This window comes from Chanos chanos, chromosome 4 (genome assembly GCF_902362185.1).
Source record: "Chanos chanos chromosome 4, fChaCha1.1, whole genome shotgun sequence".
NCBI classification, from domain to species: domain Eukaryota; kingdom Metazoa; phylum Chordata; class Actinopteri; order Gonorynchiformes; family Chanidae; genus Chanos; species Chanos chanos.
In genome coordinates this window covers 44,653,417-44,670,928 of record NC_044498.1, presented here as the reverse complement: position 1 = coordinate 44,670,928, position 17,512 = coordinate 44,653,417, and the positions used below count along the sequence as shown (strand labels likewise).

General features: G+C 40.7%; 2 protein-coding genes across 3 annotated transcripts; one reads left to right on the top strand and one right to left on the bottom strand.

Moving 5' to 3' along the window:
• The first annotated feature begins 1,380 nt into the window (after positions 1 to 1,380).
• enpep (glutamyl aminopeptidase) lies at positions 1,381 to 12,668 on the top strand. Of its 2 annotated transcripts, none has more exons than XM_030770969.1 (20): positions 1,381 to 2,188; positions 3,721 to 3,862; positions 4,203 to 4,334; positions 4,455 to 4,575; positions 4,782 to 4,936; positions 5,678 to 5,791; positions 6,416 to 6,550; positions 7,479 to 7,544; positions 7,670 to 7,735; positions 7,944 to 8,104; positions 8,751 to 8,833; positions 8,943 to 9,079; positions 9,194 to 9,249; positions 9,542 to 9,692; positions 9,789 to 9,862; positions 9,956 to 10,060; positions 10,282 to 10,452; positions 10,809 to 10,949; positions 11,179 to 11,260; positions 12,019 to 12,668. In XM_030770969.1, exons 1-20 carry the CDS (start codon positions 1,551 to 1,553, stop codon positions 12,166 to 12,168), a joined length of 2,880 nt encoding a protein of 959 aa, XP_030626829.1. In that variant the 5' UTR covers positions 1,381 to 1,550; the 3' UTR covers positions 12,169 to 12,668. The 2 variants fall into 2 exon arrangements, with proteins under 2 accessions (XP_030626829.1, XP_030626828.1); XM_030770968.1 differs by having other exon boundaries at positions 10,279 to 10,452.
• Positions 12,669 to 13,539: 871 nt separating this feature from the next.
• rrh (retinal pigment epithelium-derived rhodopsin homolog) lies at positions 13,540 to 16,316 on the bottom strand. The gene is made up of 7 exons (XM_030772937.1): positions 16,208 to 16,316; positions 15,495 to 15,685; positions 14,873 to 14,972; positions 14,477 to 14,630; positions 14,218 to 14,386; positions 13,836 to 14,014; positions 13,540 to 13,645 (listed from the first exon to the last, which is right to left on the bottom strand). Exons 1-7 carry the CDS (start codon positions 16,314 to 16,316, stop codon positions 13,540 to 13,542), a joined length of 1,008 nt encoding a protein of 335 aa, XP_030628797.1.
• Positions 16,317 to 17,512: the final 1,196 nt, after the last annotated feature.

Here is a 17,512-nt window from a genome sequence, read left to right as displayed (position 1 = left end):
TGGTGAAGAGTCAAGAGCAAAGTCATTCTCTCTCTCTCTCTCTCTCTCTCTCCCACGCCATCATTTTTCATGCTTTACTGCCCCTTTCCGTAGGGTAAAGGTGAGAAAGATAACATGTGTAACCCTTCTCTATCTTACTGTCTCATCATTCTATCATAAAGATCCAAGGACAGATTGTAACGTGAGACAAAAAAACTCTTTGTCATTGTTAGTTGTTTTTTGTGTAATTATGGAGATGGAAAAAGAGCAACATATTGAAAGAGATGTCATAAGAACGACAATAAATGTCTGGTGTTCACTATTTTGCCGATGAAGAATACTGATAAGCACAATTCCAGTATGCCAACTTACATGTGCAAAATTTTCCAAGAGATTTGACTCTTAATGATTAAGCAGTCTTTGGCATACTTGAGCTGGCTTTCAGAGTAGTCTTAAAATTTCCAATGTATATTGCAGCTTAGAAATTGATGTGTGAGAATATAATGGTTAAAATGTTCAAATGCATCTTCTCTTCTCTTTAAACAGTTCTTCAATAATATGGTAATAACTGCAGTTGACATTGCTCCTTTTCTAGTTCATATAAGTACCTATCTTGATTGTGTGCAAAAGAACATTACACAAAGTATTTTTACATTAAGTCACTAGAAAATGATAGAAGTGACATACTTAGCTTTCTTTTGGCTGCAGAGCAGACTGTGTTCACATGCATGTGTGTGTGTGTGTGTGTGTGTTTGTGTGTATGATAGTCAAACAATATCCTGTTGTCTCTATGAATATAAATTGTTAGGGTTATGCTGACAGGAGGCATTCACAAGACCATAAAGAGTCTTAGAGTGACCTGAAACCCCTCCCAATTTTTCCCCCTCCTCCCGTTTCCTCTCCACCCCCCTCCTCCTCCTCTCTCTGTTCTTAGTTCATTACGCTCTCTCTCTTTCTCTTTCTCTCGCTCTTTTTCTATCTCTCTCTGTCCCTCTCTCTTTCACTCTATTGCTCTCTCCCTCCCTCCCTCTCCCTCCCCCACTCTGATTTGTAATCACTGCTGATTAACATCTGTTGATTTATGTTTAACCCAAGTGGAGTATGAATACTGAGGCTGCACTGTGTGTATTCATGTCTGGGGCTGCTTTTCGTGCGTGTGTGTTTGATTGTATGTGTGTCTGTGTTGGCCTCAGCAAGTGTATCTCCTGTTTTGGACATTTGGACTCTTAAACAGATCCTTACTAATTAGCTTTTTTACATCATTGGAGCTACTCTCTTCTACACCCTCTCTCTGTCCTCTATCCCCTTCTGTCTCTCTCTCTCTCTCTCTCTCTTGCTAGCTCGCAAACAGTCCTCTCTCTCTTTTTCACACACACTCTAACTCTCACAGCTGGGGACTCTTGAAGAATCTAGCTTCGGCTGTTTTCTTACTTTGGAGGGAGAGAGGAAGTGTCAGGGCAGTTTTGCGTGTGTGTGCATGCGTGTGTATGTGTGTGTTTGTGTGCGTGCATGTGTGAGTGAGTGTGTGTAACTGTGAGTGTACGTTTGTGTCTGCCTTTGGAGTTACCGCCATGGAGAGCTTGGACATGGAGAAGCAAAGCAAGCGCTACTGCATCCGTGGGAAACACGCCATCATCATCTGTGCCGTCGTCATAGTTACCGGCCTTGCCGTCGGTTTAGGGGTTGGCCTGAGCCGGGACAAAGGGGAAGGGACCGTACCCCCCGTGCCCACTTCCGTGCCCACTTCCGTGCCCCCCACGCAACCGCCGAATGACAGGGGTCCCTGCCTGCCTTCTGATAATGACAACGGGGACTGGAAAAACTTCCGGCTTCCCAACTACATCGTACCAAACCATTATGACCTTCACCTGGAGCCTGACCTGGACACGGACAAATACACTGGCACCGTGTCCATTACCCTGAACTTGACCCAACGAAGCTCTCACCTGTGGCTGCACATCCGAGAAACCTTCGTTAGCGCCGTGCCCACACTGCAACGCCAGGGCCCCAACGGAGAGACCACCAACATAGGGGTGAAGGGGTGTTTTGAGTACAAACCGCAAGAATATGTGGTGATAGAAACAACTAATGAGCTACAAGTGACAGGAGCAGGTGAACACTACATTCTCACCCTGCACTTTGAGGGCTCCCTGACTGGATCTCTGGTCGGCTTCTACAGAACCACCTATGTGGAAGATGGAGTCACTAAGTAAGTGTTCTCTGACTCTCACAATTGATAACTGACAATACATAGAGGTTCTGCTGAGGATCCAGATCATGTAAAACTGCAGTACACTGGTTAGTCTTCTGAGTGTTTTTTTCCATGCAGTGATTTTGTATCACGGTAATATTTTAGGTTAATGTTTTGATGATAGAAATTTCATTGTATTTTTCAATACTAAACCGTATTTCCAAAAGTAGGTATTTTTAGTGTTTGACGGAAAGTTTCTTTAGTTTATCTGTACTTTTTGGGTGCATGACGTAAGACGGTGCAGAGTTTGAGGTGTACTTCTCTGTGAAGTTGATCTTACTCGACTGCCTTGGCTTCCTTCCAGGATTGTGCTAAATCATTCTGAATCTTGTCAGCCTTTCTTATCATTGTGTGCGAATGGTCTGACACAAATCATTTTCTTTTCTAAATATAGTTTAGTGTGTTTTTTGCCATAAGCCAAGAGTAATGGTTGCGTAATACAACCTTGGCTCTGCGGTTTACGGAGACAGAGAAAAGTCTGCTAAACTTCTTAGGAAGTGCGTGTGCATTCCTTGAAGGCCCATTAGTCTGTGGGAGTCCAGATTTGAAGTCTGATCCCGCTGAGAACTATGAAAGACGGAACGTCAAGGGGCGCAAATCCACACTCCTCTTGAGTTATGGGATCCAAGGGGGAAAGAAAATACACCAAGATAAATGGATTAAGGCACGTCGACATTGTGTCATAGAATTATTCCTGAATCTCATCACTATGTTTGCTATGAATAGGTCTGCTCTGCTCGTCGAGCTAAATGAATCCAGCTCTTTTTGGCCACTATTAATGATCATGACAACATTAGAAGTACGGCAGTTGTGACCAACTCATATGTATTATCTGCCAGTGTGTTCTGTCTTTTTCTTACTTGAACTAACTAAATGCAAATAACAATAAACCAATGTGACATATAGTGTTATTTATCCAATCGTTAATTAATTTTATTAATTTTATTTTATGCTTCATTTTGAAAAATCCTTTCATGTTGTCTGGTAGTCTGAGCAGTCTGATACACTGTGGATATGGAAATGAACTATGCGAAATGAAGTGCTTTGGGTACAGTAATAAAGATCTACATAGCGCTAACCCTTATCACGTGATGGCACAGTGAAAAGCCTCCACAAATCTTACTGAGAGCGCCACCCCTGCCCCCCTCCCCCTAACAACAACAAAAACAACAACAACAACAACAAAAAACCTAGACCAACAGTATCTTCACCACCTCATTGTAAATAAAAACTGTTTATGTACTCATCATCAAAATTCTCTGTCACTGCAGTCATGTTTTTGGTATTTTGTAAGAACGTTCCAGAGCCACCAAAAGTAATAATGCAACAAGTGGCTAAAACCTTGTAAAAAAGAAATTTGATTGAATCTTGATTCATTTTTAATGAAAAACGTCTCATTGTGACAGAGGCGGTTCGTTGTGTGGCTGCTGATTAGAGCGGGACCAAAATTTTAGGTCTAATTTTACACGTGTCTTATGACCCTTTTGCAGGAAAATTGCTGCCACAGACCATGAGCCCACTGATGCTCGCAAATCTTTCCCCTGCTTTGATGAACCAAACAAAAAAGCCACGTATACCATCTCTATCACACACGACAATAAATACGGAGCCCTCTCCAACATGCCAGTAGAGGTACAGTCATTTCTGAACACACTTATTTTTTTTTAAAGAATCAGACTATACACGTGTCTTTTCCTGGAGCTGAAACAGTGAGATCAGTATCTTCAGCTTTGTGTGTGTGTGTGTGTGTGTGTGTGTGTGTGTGTGTGTGTGTGTGTGAGTGTGTCTGTGTGTTTCTGTATGTGTTCAAAGAAAGGACCATCCATCCTCCTACTTATAATACAATGATTGACTGATGAATGCATTGACTTTCCCTTGTGTACATCTCTCTCTCTCTCTTTCTTTCTCTCTCTCTCTCTCTCTCTCTCTCTCTCTCTCTCTCTTTCTCTCTACTCTTGGCTCTTTCTCACAGAAAACTGAAAAAATCTCAGACGGCATCAATAGAACCACCTTCAAGAAGTCTGTGAAGATGAGCACTTATCTGGTGTGTTTTGCTGTGCATCAGTTTGATTTTGTGGAACGCATATCTGCACGAGGAATCCCTGTAAGTATCATCCGCGCCCAATTTCCACTTATCGCTTGTCTTTCACCAATAGAGAAAGAAACATAATACCAAATAGCTTCCCTACATGTGTGAGAGAGCAAACCTGTCTCTTCTCTGTAGCTGCGAATCTATGCCCAACCTCGGCAAATCCACACCGCCGAGTACGCTGCAGACGTCACCAAGATCATCTTTGACTACTTTGAAGAGTACTTCGCTATGCCTTACTCAATTGAGAAGCTTGGTATGTTGGTTTTTATTATTCCATATTATACTGCAGTTTACTATATGGTGCCATATTTTTATGGTTTCATCACCCATTTAACAGTTTAAACATTTAATTTTTGCAACGTTTCTTTGGACCATTCAAATAAAAAATGAGGCAACTTTGTCAGGCCATAAAGCGTGATCTCTGTTGTTGCCATAAAATGATGTATCTGCTTTGTGCAGATAAGATTGCTATTCCAGACTTTGGGACCGGCGCTATGGAAAACTGGGGACTGATTACGTACAGAGAGACCAACCTGCTTTATGACGAGAAAGAGTCATCCTCTGACAACAAACAACGTGTTGCTAGTGTTATCTCTCATGAGCTTGTACATCAGGTGAATATTTTAACAACCTAAACACCACAGCAAAGCAAATTTGGCCGTCACATGGCAGCTTTCAGGTTAAGAGGGTGCGTTTCAAATTGCTGTTTGAGAACAATTGTCCTCCTGATGCGTATTCAGCGAGGTGTAATGGTTTTACACACTTTCGGTACCATAAATATGACAGACAGAGATAAAAAAAAATTTCCCCCTGTTTTTATATCATCGCCATCCTCATCCTCGTCGTACGTTATAAAACACAGTCCCTTTACAGACAAACGCTGATAAGATTTTTGATAAGGTAAGAAAGAAATTTATGGACAGGTTCAAGGTTATTGGAGTCCATAAACCAATCTACATGTTCCAGAATGGTGGGTAAATCTAATTTGAGAGAAACTGGAAGGAGTTATATCACTGCGTAAAGATAGCAGAGTTGCGCTTGTATCAAACTTTACGCACACTCATCCCTACAAAAACAGCAGGGTTTTTTTTTTAAACAATGCCCAATCATGGCAGTCTTGTATTACAGCGTACTTAAAAGAATTAGTCTAAGCACATTTTGTTGACTATTTCTTTCTGAATTGACCGGCAAAGATCAACTCCATGAATTAATCCACAAATCCCTCTAAAACCAGATTACACAACAAACAAACAAACAAACAAACAAACTTTTTACTCTGCATCGCACACCCTCATCAGCTGTGTGTTTCGGTACGTGACGTTGAGATCTCTCTCTCTCTGTGTGGTGTTTTGCAGTGGTTTGGCAACATTGTGACAATGGACTGGTGGGATGACCTGTGGCTGAACGAGGGTTTTGCAAGTTTCTTTGAGTACGTTGGAGTGGAACAGGCGGAGCCAACATGGGGAATGGTGAGCAAATGCAAATCTTCTGTGATCTTTAACAATCACTGGACACATATAGGTGCTTGTCAAAGACTTTATGGTAACTGTAAAATCATTACATGACTTCAGAAATGAGGACTCTGAACAGTAGTCAGTAGTCAAAGACAAAGTTAACGGTGAGGTCCTTATTCTTAGGTCTTATTCGCCTTATTCTCAGGTTCTTGTTGTCCAGAGCAGTAAGATGCACAGATCTAGGATTTGTTTGTATGAGGAGGACAATAATGTAAATATTTTTATTATGACAGATACATGATATGACAGGAGTCCAAACTTTATGAATAGTGAAAATTTACCATTGAGAGACACAAAGAAAACTCAGTACAGATAGCACCACCGTTCATGTGAAGATAATTTTCATTTCTACATCATGAGAACGCAGGCAAAACGCAAAATGACATACTGCATGACATATTTCATGACATATTTCATGACATAAATCATGACGTATTTCCAAATCTCAAACTGGTTTTCATTTCCCATGCAAGTAATAAGCATCTCCTGTTATTAATAACATTAATCAGAAGTTTTCGAAATGTCACAAACATGACTGTTTATTGTCCCTCTAAACATATTTGTTTCTTCTGGCATCAGCGGGACATCATGCTCGTCAGTGATGTACTTCCTGTCATGGTTGACGACGCCCTTCTCTCATCCCATCCAATCATAGTGGATGTATCCACCCCGGCCGAAATCACCTCAGTCTTCGATTCCATCTCCTATAGCAAGGTAATACTACGCAACCCTTAAAAATCCCTCAAAATTCCCATGAAAAATACTATCTGTTAAATCAGCCACCACCAGGCAGGCTTACTGAAACATGAAGGATTTTTTCTTTAAAGGCAAGATTGTTGAAATCGGAAAATTTGAGTTTGTTCCCATATTGGGTTGTCCTTTTGCAGATCTTTTTTTTTTAATTCACTGCTTAAACCGACATTTCACAGTACATTGTGTAGGGTCATGCTAGGGTTACGTCTGCATGCCTGGTTTATGTTAGAATTAATGGGTGGAGAAGAAAATTGCCCTAAGATAAGATTTCTCTCCATAGAATTTCACCAAATAGTTTAGTGTGAGGAGTACGCAAGTCACGTTCTTAAGAATGTTCCGTGAGGATAGCCTTGAACTGAGGCCAGTTCAGGGGGTGAGGCTGTCCTAAAATAAGAACAGATCATACTTGCTGGATATTTATGGTACAGTTAAGGGGAAGCTGGGTTTAAAGGTAAGAAAAGGTTACTGTAGAGACTCTCCAAATTAGGAACAGTTCTCCATGGTAACTGCCCTTCAATCAGAATGGTTACAAGTTAGTTTGTTTATGAAGGGAACCTCGGAGCGAGGATGGTTCTTAATCAAATTAGTGACATGTAAAAGACCGTGCTAAAGATGGCTCTGACTTGTGGATAGTCTAGGTTTAAGAAAAGTCTAGTGTTGAAGATAGTTGAAGATTAAGAATTCCTCCGGGTTAAAAAATAATCCAAGGTGAATAGTCCACGTTTGAGATAGTCACCATGTCTAGGATACAAACCATGTGGGTCTAGTTAGTCCTAAGTTAAAAGCATGTGAATGTTAAGGATTGTTAAAAGTTAAAAATTGTCCAAGGTGAGTGACAGGTCCAGGGACTGTTCGAGATTTTTACTCCCTTTAATTTGCTATGTTAAAGGGTGCATCCATTCTGAGAATGCTGGAAGACCTGCTTGGTCGGGAGACATTTAGGGACGGCTGTCGGGTAAGACTTCTCATCGTATCTGTCCTACCTCTGTCCGTCCCATCTAAGTTAATATCCTTTATTTTCTTGTAAATAAGGTAAGTAAATCCCAAATTAATGGTATTTCTGCTTTTCTGTACTTGCAGAAATATCTGCAGATGTTCCCCTTCCAGAATGCAAAAACAGCAGACTTCTGGCGGGCCCAGGCTGAGGTATATACAGTGCTTTTATGGATTTTCTTTCTCTGGGTTTTACATGACATTATATTCGTATGAATTAATTTTTGAGATTATTACTATTGTTATTGTTGTTGTTAGTAGTAGGAGTAGTAGTACTGTTATTATTATTGTTGTTGTTGTTGTTTCTTGATCAACTGTTAAATGGCTGCGCTCATCTGTGTCTGTTTTGGATCATGAACAGGTGAGTAATCAACCTGTGGCAGAAATCATGGACACTTGGACCAAACAGATGGGTTATCCAGTTCTGAGTCTTACCACAACAGCTACAGACGCCAAACTCACCCAAAGAAGGTTCCTCCTCGATCCCAACGCCGATATCTCCCAGCCTCCGACACCACTGGGGTGAGTCTCCCTGCCTTACAGTCATTCACAGGTCGTAATCCTGAATCCAGACTGAAGCCGCAGTCTCTTTTGACATATATTCATCAAATATGACCATGTGGGTACCAAATCACTTTTAATATGAGCCGACCCTTTCAAATCCAAGCTGAAACCATTCATACACACCTACCCCCAATCTTCCCCTATACCTATTAAAACTTCACAAATCAGAAAAATGATTGTGTGCCCTCACCTCAAAATGAACTCAAACCCTACATCATGTAGTCTTAAAATGGTATTGTTGCTCCGTCGTTCATTTTTTTGTCTTTCAACAACTCTGAGTTTCCAATTGGCAGAGGAGGGAACACATTTCATTTCAGTGCTAAAAAGCTGGGAAACACCAACCCACAATTTCCAGATTTAAGCGCCCCTTTCCAAAGTCATTACTTCCTTTTCGAAATGTAATAATTTCGAATGGATTCAAATCCTCCTTGTTACACAGACAACAGATTGAACAAATGAACACAGGGAGTCTTAAATTAACAGTGAGAATTCATATGGACTCATCTATATACTCTTGGTGTTAATTTTATACTGGTAAATTTGGTGTGCAAAACTGTCTCTCAACTGTTCAGTTGATTCACTGATCCAATTATCTGTCACTCAGGTATAAATGGAAAATTCCTGTGAAGTGGCATTCGCTGAACACCAATAAGAACGTCTCTGTTATGTTCGATTCAGCAGAGTCAGGTAAATAAAGCAAAGCCCAGTTGACTCCTCACTCGTAATGTTCCTTTCACCGTTATGTTGCATAAAGCATTGTTTTCTTTATGTCCCCTTCTCTTTTTTTTATGATCAGAGTTTGTCATAGCGAACTACTCGCCAGCCACGGACGGTCTGATTAAAGTTAATAACGACCACATGGGTTTTTACCGTGTTACTTACTCTGACAGTATGTGGGACTCTATCAGTCAGCAACTCCTCACAAATCACCTGGTACACACTCACGTTTTTACACTTTACACGAATGCTTCAATAGGAACATATTATAGCTTCTGGTTTCGATCATCTTTACTTTTTTTTCACTGCCTGTTTGGTGTCGCTTTGCAGGAGTTTGATGCAGCTGACAGGAGTGGCTACATCGATGATGTTTTTGCTTTGGGACGGTGGGTACAATCAGGGCATTTCTCCATGTGACACAGTGAATAACAGTCAATTATAGACCTTAAAATGATCAGAAGGGCAGATTTCCATAAAGATCCGTTGAACAAATCTATAATGATCTCCACGTTTTGTAACCCAGACCTCTGGGTTTTTGGAAATGTTTTGGAAAGTGAACAGCAACGTGCATGAGCAAGTATACGAAGACAAATTACATAAAGTTCTGCTCCATTTACAAGACGGTGCCAAAGAATAACATCTGGAAAATCTGTTATTTTTCATAATTCAAATACGCAGGGCTGACGTTGTTGATTACGGAAATGCCTTCAACCTGACCAAATATCTGACCAATGAAACAGAGTATATAGTGTGGAATCGGGTTTCTTCCTCCACTTCCTATGTGAGAAATATGCTGGAGGATGATTCAGAGCTCTACCCTAAATTCCAGGTAATGCAATCAGACCAGTGAGGGATCTCTGAGCAATTATCAGCTGCTGTGTAAACACATGGTTGCTTCATGAGAAATCTCATGTTTCATCTGTAGAAACTATTCCGTGACCATGTGCAGAAGATCTCTAGACAGTTGGGGTGGAATGACGTGGGTAGTCAAACAGAGCGGTGAGTAGTAACTGTGTGTTTGTGCGTGTAAACACTCCGCCTAGTGCAGTATGCAGATCCGGTCAATGGAGCGAACTGATTCCTGTGTTCTAGGCTGCTGAGGCAGACGGTTCTGAGCATCGCCTGCAGGATGGGTGATTCGGAGATTCTTAACGAGGCCTCTAATCTTTTCGATCAGTGGATTGACGGAACAATCAGGTATCAATAAAATCAATAAAAATCGATCACAATCTATCTATTAAAAACAAACACAAAACAAGCAGAGAATTAAACACACAAAACCAGAGTCAGTTTAATTAAAAAAAAAAAAAAATTTTAAATTGCATAAAATAGGAAGATGGAATAGGACAAAACTGAACTGAATAATGCTATGCTAAATAGAACTGACTTGAACGCGGCCTTAACTGTATCCACAGCAGTATCGGGGTGAACCTTCGTCTGTTGGTGTATCAGTATGGCATGAAAAACGCTGGGACACCAGAGAAGTGGGAGAAGATGTTCGAGAGGTACCTCTCCTCCCCACTCGCCCAGGAGAAGGACAAGCTACTCTATGGTCTTGCCTCTGTGGAGGACGTCTCACTTCTGAACCGGTAAAATAACACATGCATATAGATGTACGCATGAAATCTCTCAACAGAGGAAACGTTCATGCAAGAGAAAAGTGAGTGCATTCAGGAATTCAAAAATACAGAAATACAGATGAGATTATTGTTAATATTAGATAACTGCAGGGAGACTGTAGCCAAGTGTCAGCTCTTATAATACAGCTATCTGCAATACAGAACTTCACTATTAAAGAGAGTAGACGATGGTGTGTCCGTGAGGACACTGGTAAGCTGATGGATTTTTGACCGTTATGGGGATATTAGTTAACTCTGTTATTATTTTTAATCCTACTTCATCAGACTGGTCCCACAGAACTGTTTTTTTTTTCTCGTCCCCATAGGTTGCTGGAAGCCTGTAAAAATGAGAGTATCGTGCGTAGTCAGGACTTGTTCACCGTCGTCAGATATGTCTCCCAGAACAAATATGGCAAAAGCATGGCATGGGACTGGGTGACCCTCAACTGGGACTACCTTGTGGATAGGTGAGTCTGTGAGACCATGTGGTCACAGTGTCTATAGGTGAACTTTATGTATCTAACCTGATGTTTGAATTTTGTAGGAGAAGAGATGTAATTTTTCAGCATTGTAAATCTCGTAATATTTTTGAGCATTCAGAGATCTTTGTGTCTTCACATTCACAAGGAGCACTTCTTCTTGTTTCGTTAGGAATATGCCGTATATTTGACAGATTTCCTGCCCTCTTTCTTTCAGATACACCATCAACGACAGGAACCTTGGTCGTCTGATCACCAACATCTCCCCAACATACAATACGGAACTTCAGCTGTGGAAGGTATTGCAAACCAAGTAGAAGTAATGGAGTTAGAGTCACAAGTTAGAGCCATAGAAATAGAAAATGACATCCAGATGGACACATGATGGACAACTTGTGTCATTTAGAGACAGAAAGTATGACCATTTAAGGGAGTCGGGCAAGAACATCACTTTTGGTTTATTTTGAACGGTAGGAGAAAATCAAGTGTTTTTTGTTTTTTTGTAGTAGAGGGTACTGTTCATTCAGCCTGAATTTACCGCAAACACAGCTTAACTAATTTTAAGATTTTGATGAGCGCTTCACCAAGAGGGGTTTTTTCTAGTATGCGTTTTTGGATAAGCATCTCCTCCCTTGTTCCATTATGCAAATATAAAATATGAAAAGTCCAAATGTGTGCTAGAGGAACAGAGCGCTTGAGCTGTCAGTCAGACTTAAGGAATGATAACAAACACTAGCATGGACTCATCTGAGTCCCTGCCCTTGATTCAGTTTAGTTAACCTCATAGATTAACCAGCATCTTAACCAGGCTGCAGAGCTGTTTCAGAGCATTTATTATTTCTGAATGTTTTGTTTTATCGAAACATTCTGAACCATTTTTTACTATAAATCTCTAGTTCTGTTTTCTCAACCAGTATAATGTAGTATATATGGTGTGTTTAGTTTGCTTATCCATATCTGCAGCCATTTCAGGAGAAAGAACCTGTTATATATTTGTGTGCGTGTGCGTGTGTGTGTGTGTGTGTGTGTGTGTGTGTGTGTGTGTGTATTTTGTCAGATGGAGCACTTCTTTGCTCTGAACCCGAATGCGGGCGCTGGGGAAATGCCCAGGCAGCAGGCTCTTGAGACAGCAAAGAACAACATTGAGTGGATGCGACGCAACCGTGAGGAGATCCGGGTGTGGCTGGAAAACAACGTGTCGTTGTGACGTCGCCGAAGTCACCATTAACCACAGCACCCACCTCTACAAACACATGACAATCATCAATTACTTTTCTACATAAAGGATGTAAAAGTCACCGAGAGTTTTAGCCTGTGCAGAATGAATCTGTATTGTTAGACTGTTTGGTCAGTGGTAGTTGCTATCCTATTTATCAAGGGCTACAATATTCTGAAGGGATTGTTGTTGATATGGTACACTGATAATCCAATAAACAATTGCTCTAGTTATTTATGTGTCACACCATTAATAATGTAGTTTCAAATGTTAGACTACCAGATAGTTATGAAGCCAAAGCCTCCAGTGCCTATGAGGTAACTTAACTCCATTTCTCACACGTGCTTATGTCACAGAACAGATACACACAATATCTGTTTGGTTTTTTGGGGGTTGCTTTGGTTGAATTATGAGATCTGGTCTATCAAACTGGGTAAACCCCATTCTTCATACTTCACTGATAGCAATTGATAGCAAATCCTTAAACAGCACTGAGGTAATTACAGGGGGGAACAAATGAGCTGTATATTTCGGAAGGTCTATTTAAAGTTCTGTTGTGAAATGTGTGGTATGTGGACTTGGATGGCTTTATAAAATGTACAAATGTTGACTATTAAAATTGCATCATTGCATCATCATTTGTTTATACACATATCATGCTTCTTTGCAGTCTTTTGAAGAGTACCAAGAATCAACTGATACAATATGTTTACAGTTAATACTCTACTCTCTATTATAATATGTTTAGAAAATATGTTCAGTTTGTTTAAAGAAGAACATTTGTGGTTCTGTGATAAAACAGAGTGGTAATCTCTAAGACACTGGCATGTTGAACCTTTATTTGTCATGAATTTTGTTCAAGTGATGTCATATAGACTCAGACAAAAATAGTACCCAAAGAAAGCAACAGAATTTATCCAGTAAACTCAGTGTCAAAAAGCTCTGTAAGTGGTAATACTGGGTAGAATCCATCTTTATTTCTAAGACTCATTATCGTTGCTAAGGTACAATATAAAGAACCATTAACTCAAACACTGTACTGTGAGGGAATTATTTGATGGAGAATGTTAGTGCCTCAAACGCTCTTCTACACAATTCCAAATAGTAAACATTGTAGTATATCAAATCCTGACTTACAAGGGATGCTATTATAGTTTGAACATTAACACTTATGTTGTTTTGCAAATGTGATAAAAATACCAGCTTCAAAAGAAATCTTTGCCAGAGTTCTGACCCACAATATTAGATTAATATATTAATAAAACAATGTTATGTAATAAGGGTTGAACAAAAGGGACAGCGTCCAGCGCTGGACAGAGTGTATTACTGGGATGTCTACGTATTTTTACAAATATTTCTCATCTACTGGTTCAGAGGCAGCTGGGAAATTGTCATAGGGACCTGGTTGTTGATGGTGATTCGTTGTCGGGTTTGACACCGTAGCATGCCGATGATGGCTCTCCTGAATCTGGAGAAAAATCCAAAAAACACAGTGACCAGTCAGAAAGGGCAGCTTAGCCCCGTTTGTTTCATTACCAACATCAGTAAAATGAACGTTTAAATATGTTAACTTCAGAACATGAAAGAGCAGAGGAGAGGAGAGGAGAGGACAGGAGAGACTTTATACACAGACTATTTTATCTACAGAAAAGTTATACTTCTTGTTGGCGATGACATAGATGCAGGGGTTGTAGAAAGTGGAGGACTTGGCAAAGAGAGGTGCAATGATCGCCATGGGGGCAGGAATCTTTTTGGGATCACTGAACGACGCCCACAAACACACCAAGGAGTATGGAGACCAGGCCAGCAAAAACATCAGAATCATCACAACAGACATCTACAAACCAGAAACAAAATAACAAAACATTAAGGTAACACACATGTAACATACAAATCACATACCTATAAAACCTTGAACATCTTCAAAACAACCATTTATCACAATGGGCATGTACAAAAATAGACATCTTAAAACATCTCTTTGCTGGAGAAGATATTGGTGATACTAGAGAACAGTATAGAGGAAAAAGTCCTGCTTGCCTTGGTCACATCCATCTGATCAGACCAATCCATGTTGATGCTGTCCAAGCCGTTATTGGCCTTGTATCTCTTCATAGTCATAGAGACATTGTAGTAACAGTAGAACATGACGGAGAGCGGCATGATGAAATTAACAGCTATCACAGCCATTGTATAGGAAATGAAAGACCTGAGAGGCAAAAAGGTCTGTTTATACATAAACAAAGAAACACACACACACACATACACACGCACACAGATATACAGAATCCTGACTCACGCATCATTGTTCCTCCAGTTAATGGTGCAGGTGGCTCCAGTGGGGTCAGGAGCGTAGCCGGCCCAGCCTAATATGGGCATGCAGGACCAGAATACAGCATTCAACCATGCTGTTACGATCAGGAGTGTATATGAGCGTGCGGTCATCTTTTGTCCTGCAACACACACACATACAGACACACACATAGACACACACACACACACAGACACACACACTCAGATATTCTGCATCTGTGAGATTATTTGTATACTGAATTTGGACAGTCAGAAAAGCACAGAGAATGGATAGTTTTGGTAGCCACGACAACCCAACAGGAAAGTGAAACACAAAGTCATTTTCAGTCATAAAGTAGTTTTTTAAATGCCTAATGTGAGGAAACACCAGTTTTATTCATACCAATGTCAGGTCTGCAGATGGTAAGGTATCTGTCGATGGCAACAACAGTGAGTAGCCCAATACTGGCCATGCCAAAGAAAATATTCAGAGCTGCATAGATCTGGAGGAAAGGTTAATGGACACACACACACACACACACACACACACACACACACACACACACACACACACACACACAGAGTTAGCTGTGAAGTTTGCAAAAGGCAAAAGCAGAGTGCATATTGAGTATGTTGTGTTTAGGAGCTGTGTGGGGTTGGCTAGATTTCAGCATTAAAATGATAAACAGGTCAGGGTGCATGAGGGCCTCCAATCTCTTTCACAACCAGCTCTTTTCCCTAATGTAGCTTTAGCACCACATGCCCACCCTCCTTCTGAGAGACACTGATGTATTTTAAATTCACTCTCAGAGATTGTACCGTACATTTGTACCGTACACCCACCTACACACAAGTCAACGTGTTTTTTGACAATTAAAACCCTTGAAATGGGTACATGTGTGTGTGTCTCACTGTGCGTGTGGTTGTGTGTCCTAATATGTACTTCTGACTGAGTGTGTGTGTGGGTGTGTCTCAATGTGTACTTCTGACGGAGTGTGTGTTGTGTGTATGTGTCTGTCTCTCACCTGACAGCCTGTGTAGCCAAATTTCCAGCTGCCGTGGAGGTCTGATGCTGCAGACATGGGGTAACCAATGCCAGCCACACCCACATCAGTGAAGGCCAGATTAATGATGATGGCGTTAGTGGCAGTGCGTAGCTCTCTAAACTTCACAAACATCAGCAGCACCACGATGTTACTGGATAAACTAATCACACCTGGATAGACAGAACACAAGGGTTCCAAGCATACACACCCACAGACACACACACAAACACACACGCACAGGCATGCACGGTAGAGCCAGTAAGACACTGAATAGGATGTGACAGTTACAAGGTCCCAAGCAAAGCCAATGACTTATACTCTAATTACAAGGCTCACTGACTCTCCCTGGTGGTTACATTAGTAATAACATCAAATATATTGACCAAACAAACTGGCAACTACAGCAGTTGCTGGAAATAAAGCCAGAATGGATCTAATCAATGATAAACCTGTGCAACCACTCACAGAAATTCATGAAACTGCCCCCATACTAGACAGCGAAAATTTAACACAGTATCAGCAAGCACTGACATATGACACACATGTCCGGCTAACAGACTCTTAATTGATATGTCAATCTCACATGCAAACTTACAAATACTTTTCACACACAATGAAACACACCCACACACACACAAGCGCGCGCACACACACACACACACACACACACACACACACACAAATCTCTTTACATGCAGTGATGAGGTATCCAGCGACGATATTGTGTTCCATCTGAGAGAAGGCACTTTTTCCTCCATAATGAACACTGTCAGCTGAAGAATTCAGCAACTCAGACTCCATCTCTATGACATACACACACACACACACACGCTCTCTTTCTCACAAATACTGATCTACTAGATTTAACCCTAAACACACGGTCAGGATCTTCAGATTTATCTCTGTCATTTACGCATCCAAGACTCTTCCTACGCCATGAACAATCCAGATGTCTCTATCAATCTACTGCATGCCGGGAGATGAAGTGGCTGGTTCTCAGGGTAGACTCTGATGTCTGTCCTTTCCACAACACACGAGAGAGAGAGAGAGAGAGAGAGAGAGAGAGAGAGAGAGAGAGAGAGAGAGAGAGAGAGAGAGAGAGAGTTGACAGGGTGACTTGGGATTACTCTGCTTCTCTGCCTGTGATTTGTGAAGACTGTGGAGTTCATTGTTTCAGGATTAATTCTCACATGGTGGCTTTTCATTCCTCAACCCATGTGTTCTGGGAAAAAGGGGAACAGAACAACACCCTTAACCTGGTAAACACGGACGGATTCACACGACCAATATCGTAAACAGATATCGGAAATTGGATATGCATATATACAGAAATAAAACAGAATTAGACCATGGTAGTTTGATAAAAAAAAAAAAAATTGAAAGCGTTGCTTGGTAACCAGGGAATGGAACGACAAACCTTAACAAATCTTTGGCTTTCTTGCTTTTATAATAGACATGTGACCAACTCAGTGTTATTTGAGGAGAACCTTTGCATCAGTGTATTATGTAACACAGCAAGGTCCATTTAAACTATCATACCTTTTCCAGTGCGTCATAACGTCAAGGATACCTCATTACAAAAATCACATCATATATAATAATACTGTATTGAATACCTAATTGATCTACATATTTCATGGCTGAATGCCATTTTGTGTTGCTACATTAATGAGTTTGGGGATTATCTGAACACCTGAATGGGTACCAGATTTATTAAAGCTAATCTCTCTATCCCTTTCAAGAGGTTCTTTTCTGCAAAATGAAAACAATGCTGATTGGCTTCATTCAGTCTCATTGTTTCTGAGCCCAAGGGTTTGACTCACACTTAAATCATCTTCTGCGGTTTCCACCGACTTGAGCAATAGTAATAACTGGCTGTAATTTAATATGCGATGATGTGAAATCTTTAGAAAACTGTTTCCCACAGCCCTGCATAATTTATATTCGTCCCTGCTCTGACACATGCCCATTTGGTCATTTTACAGATGTGTTTGTCC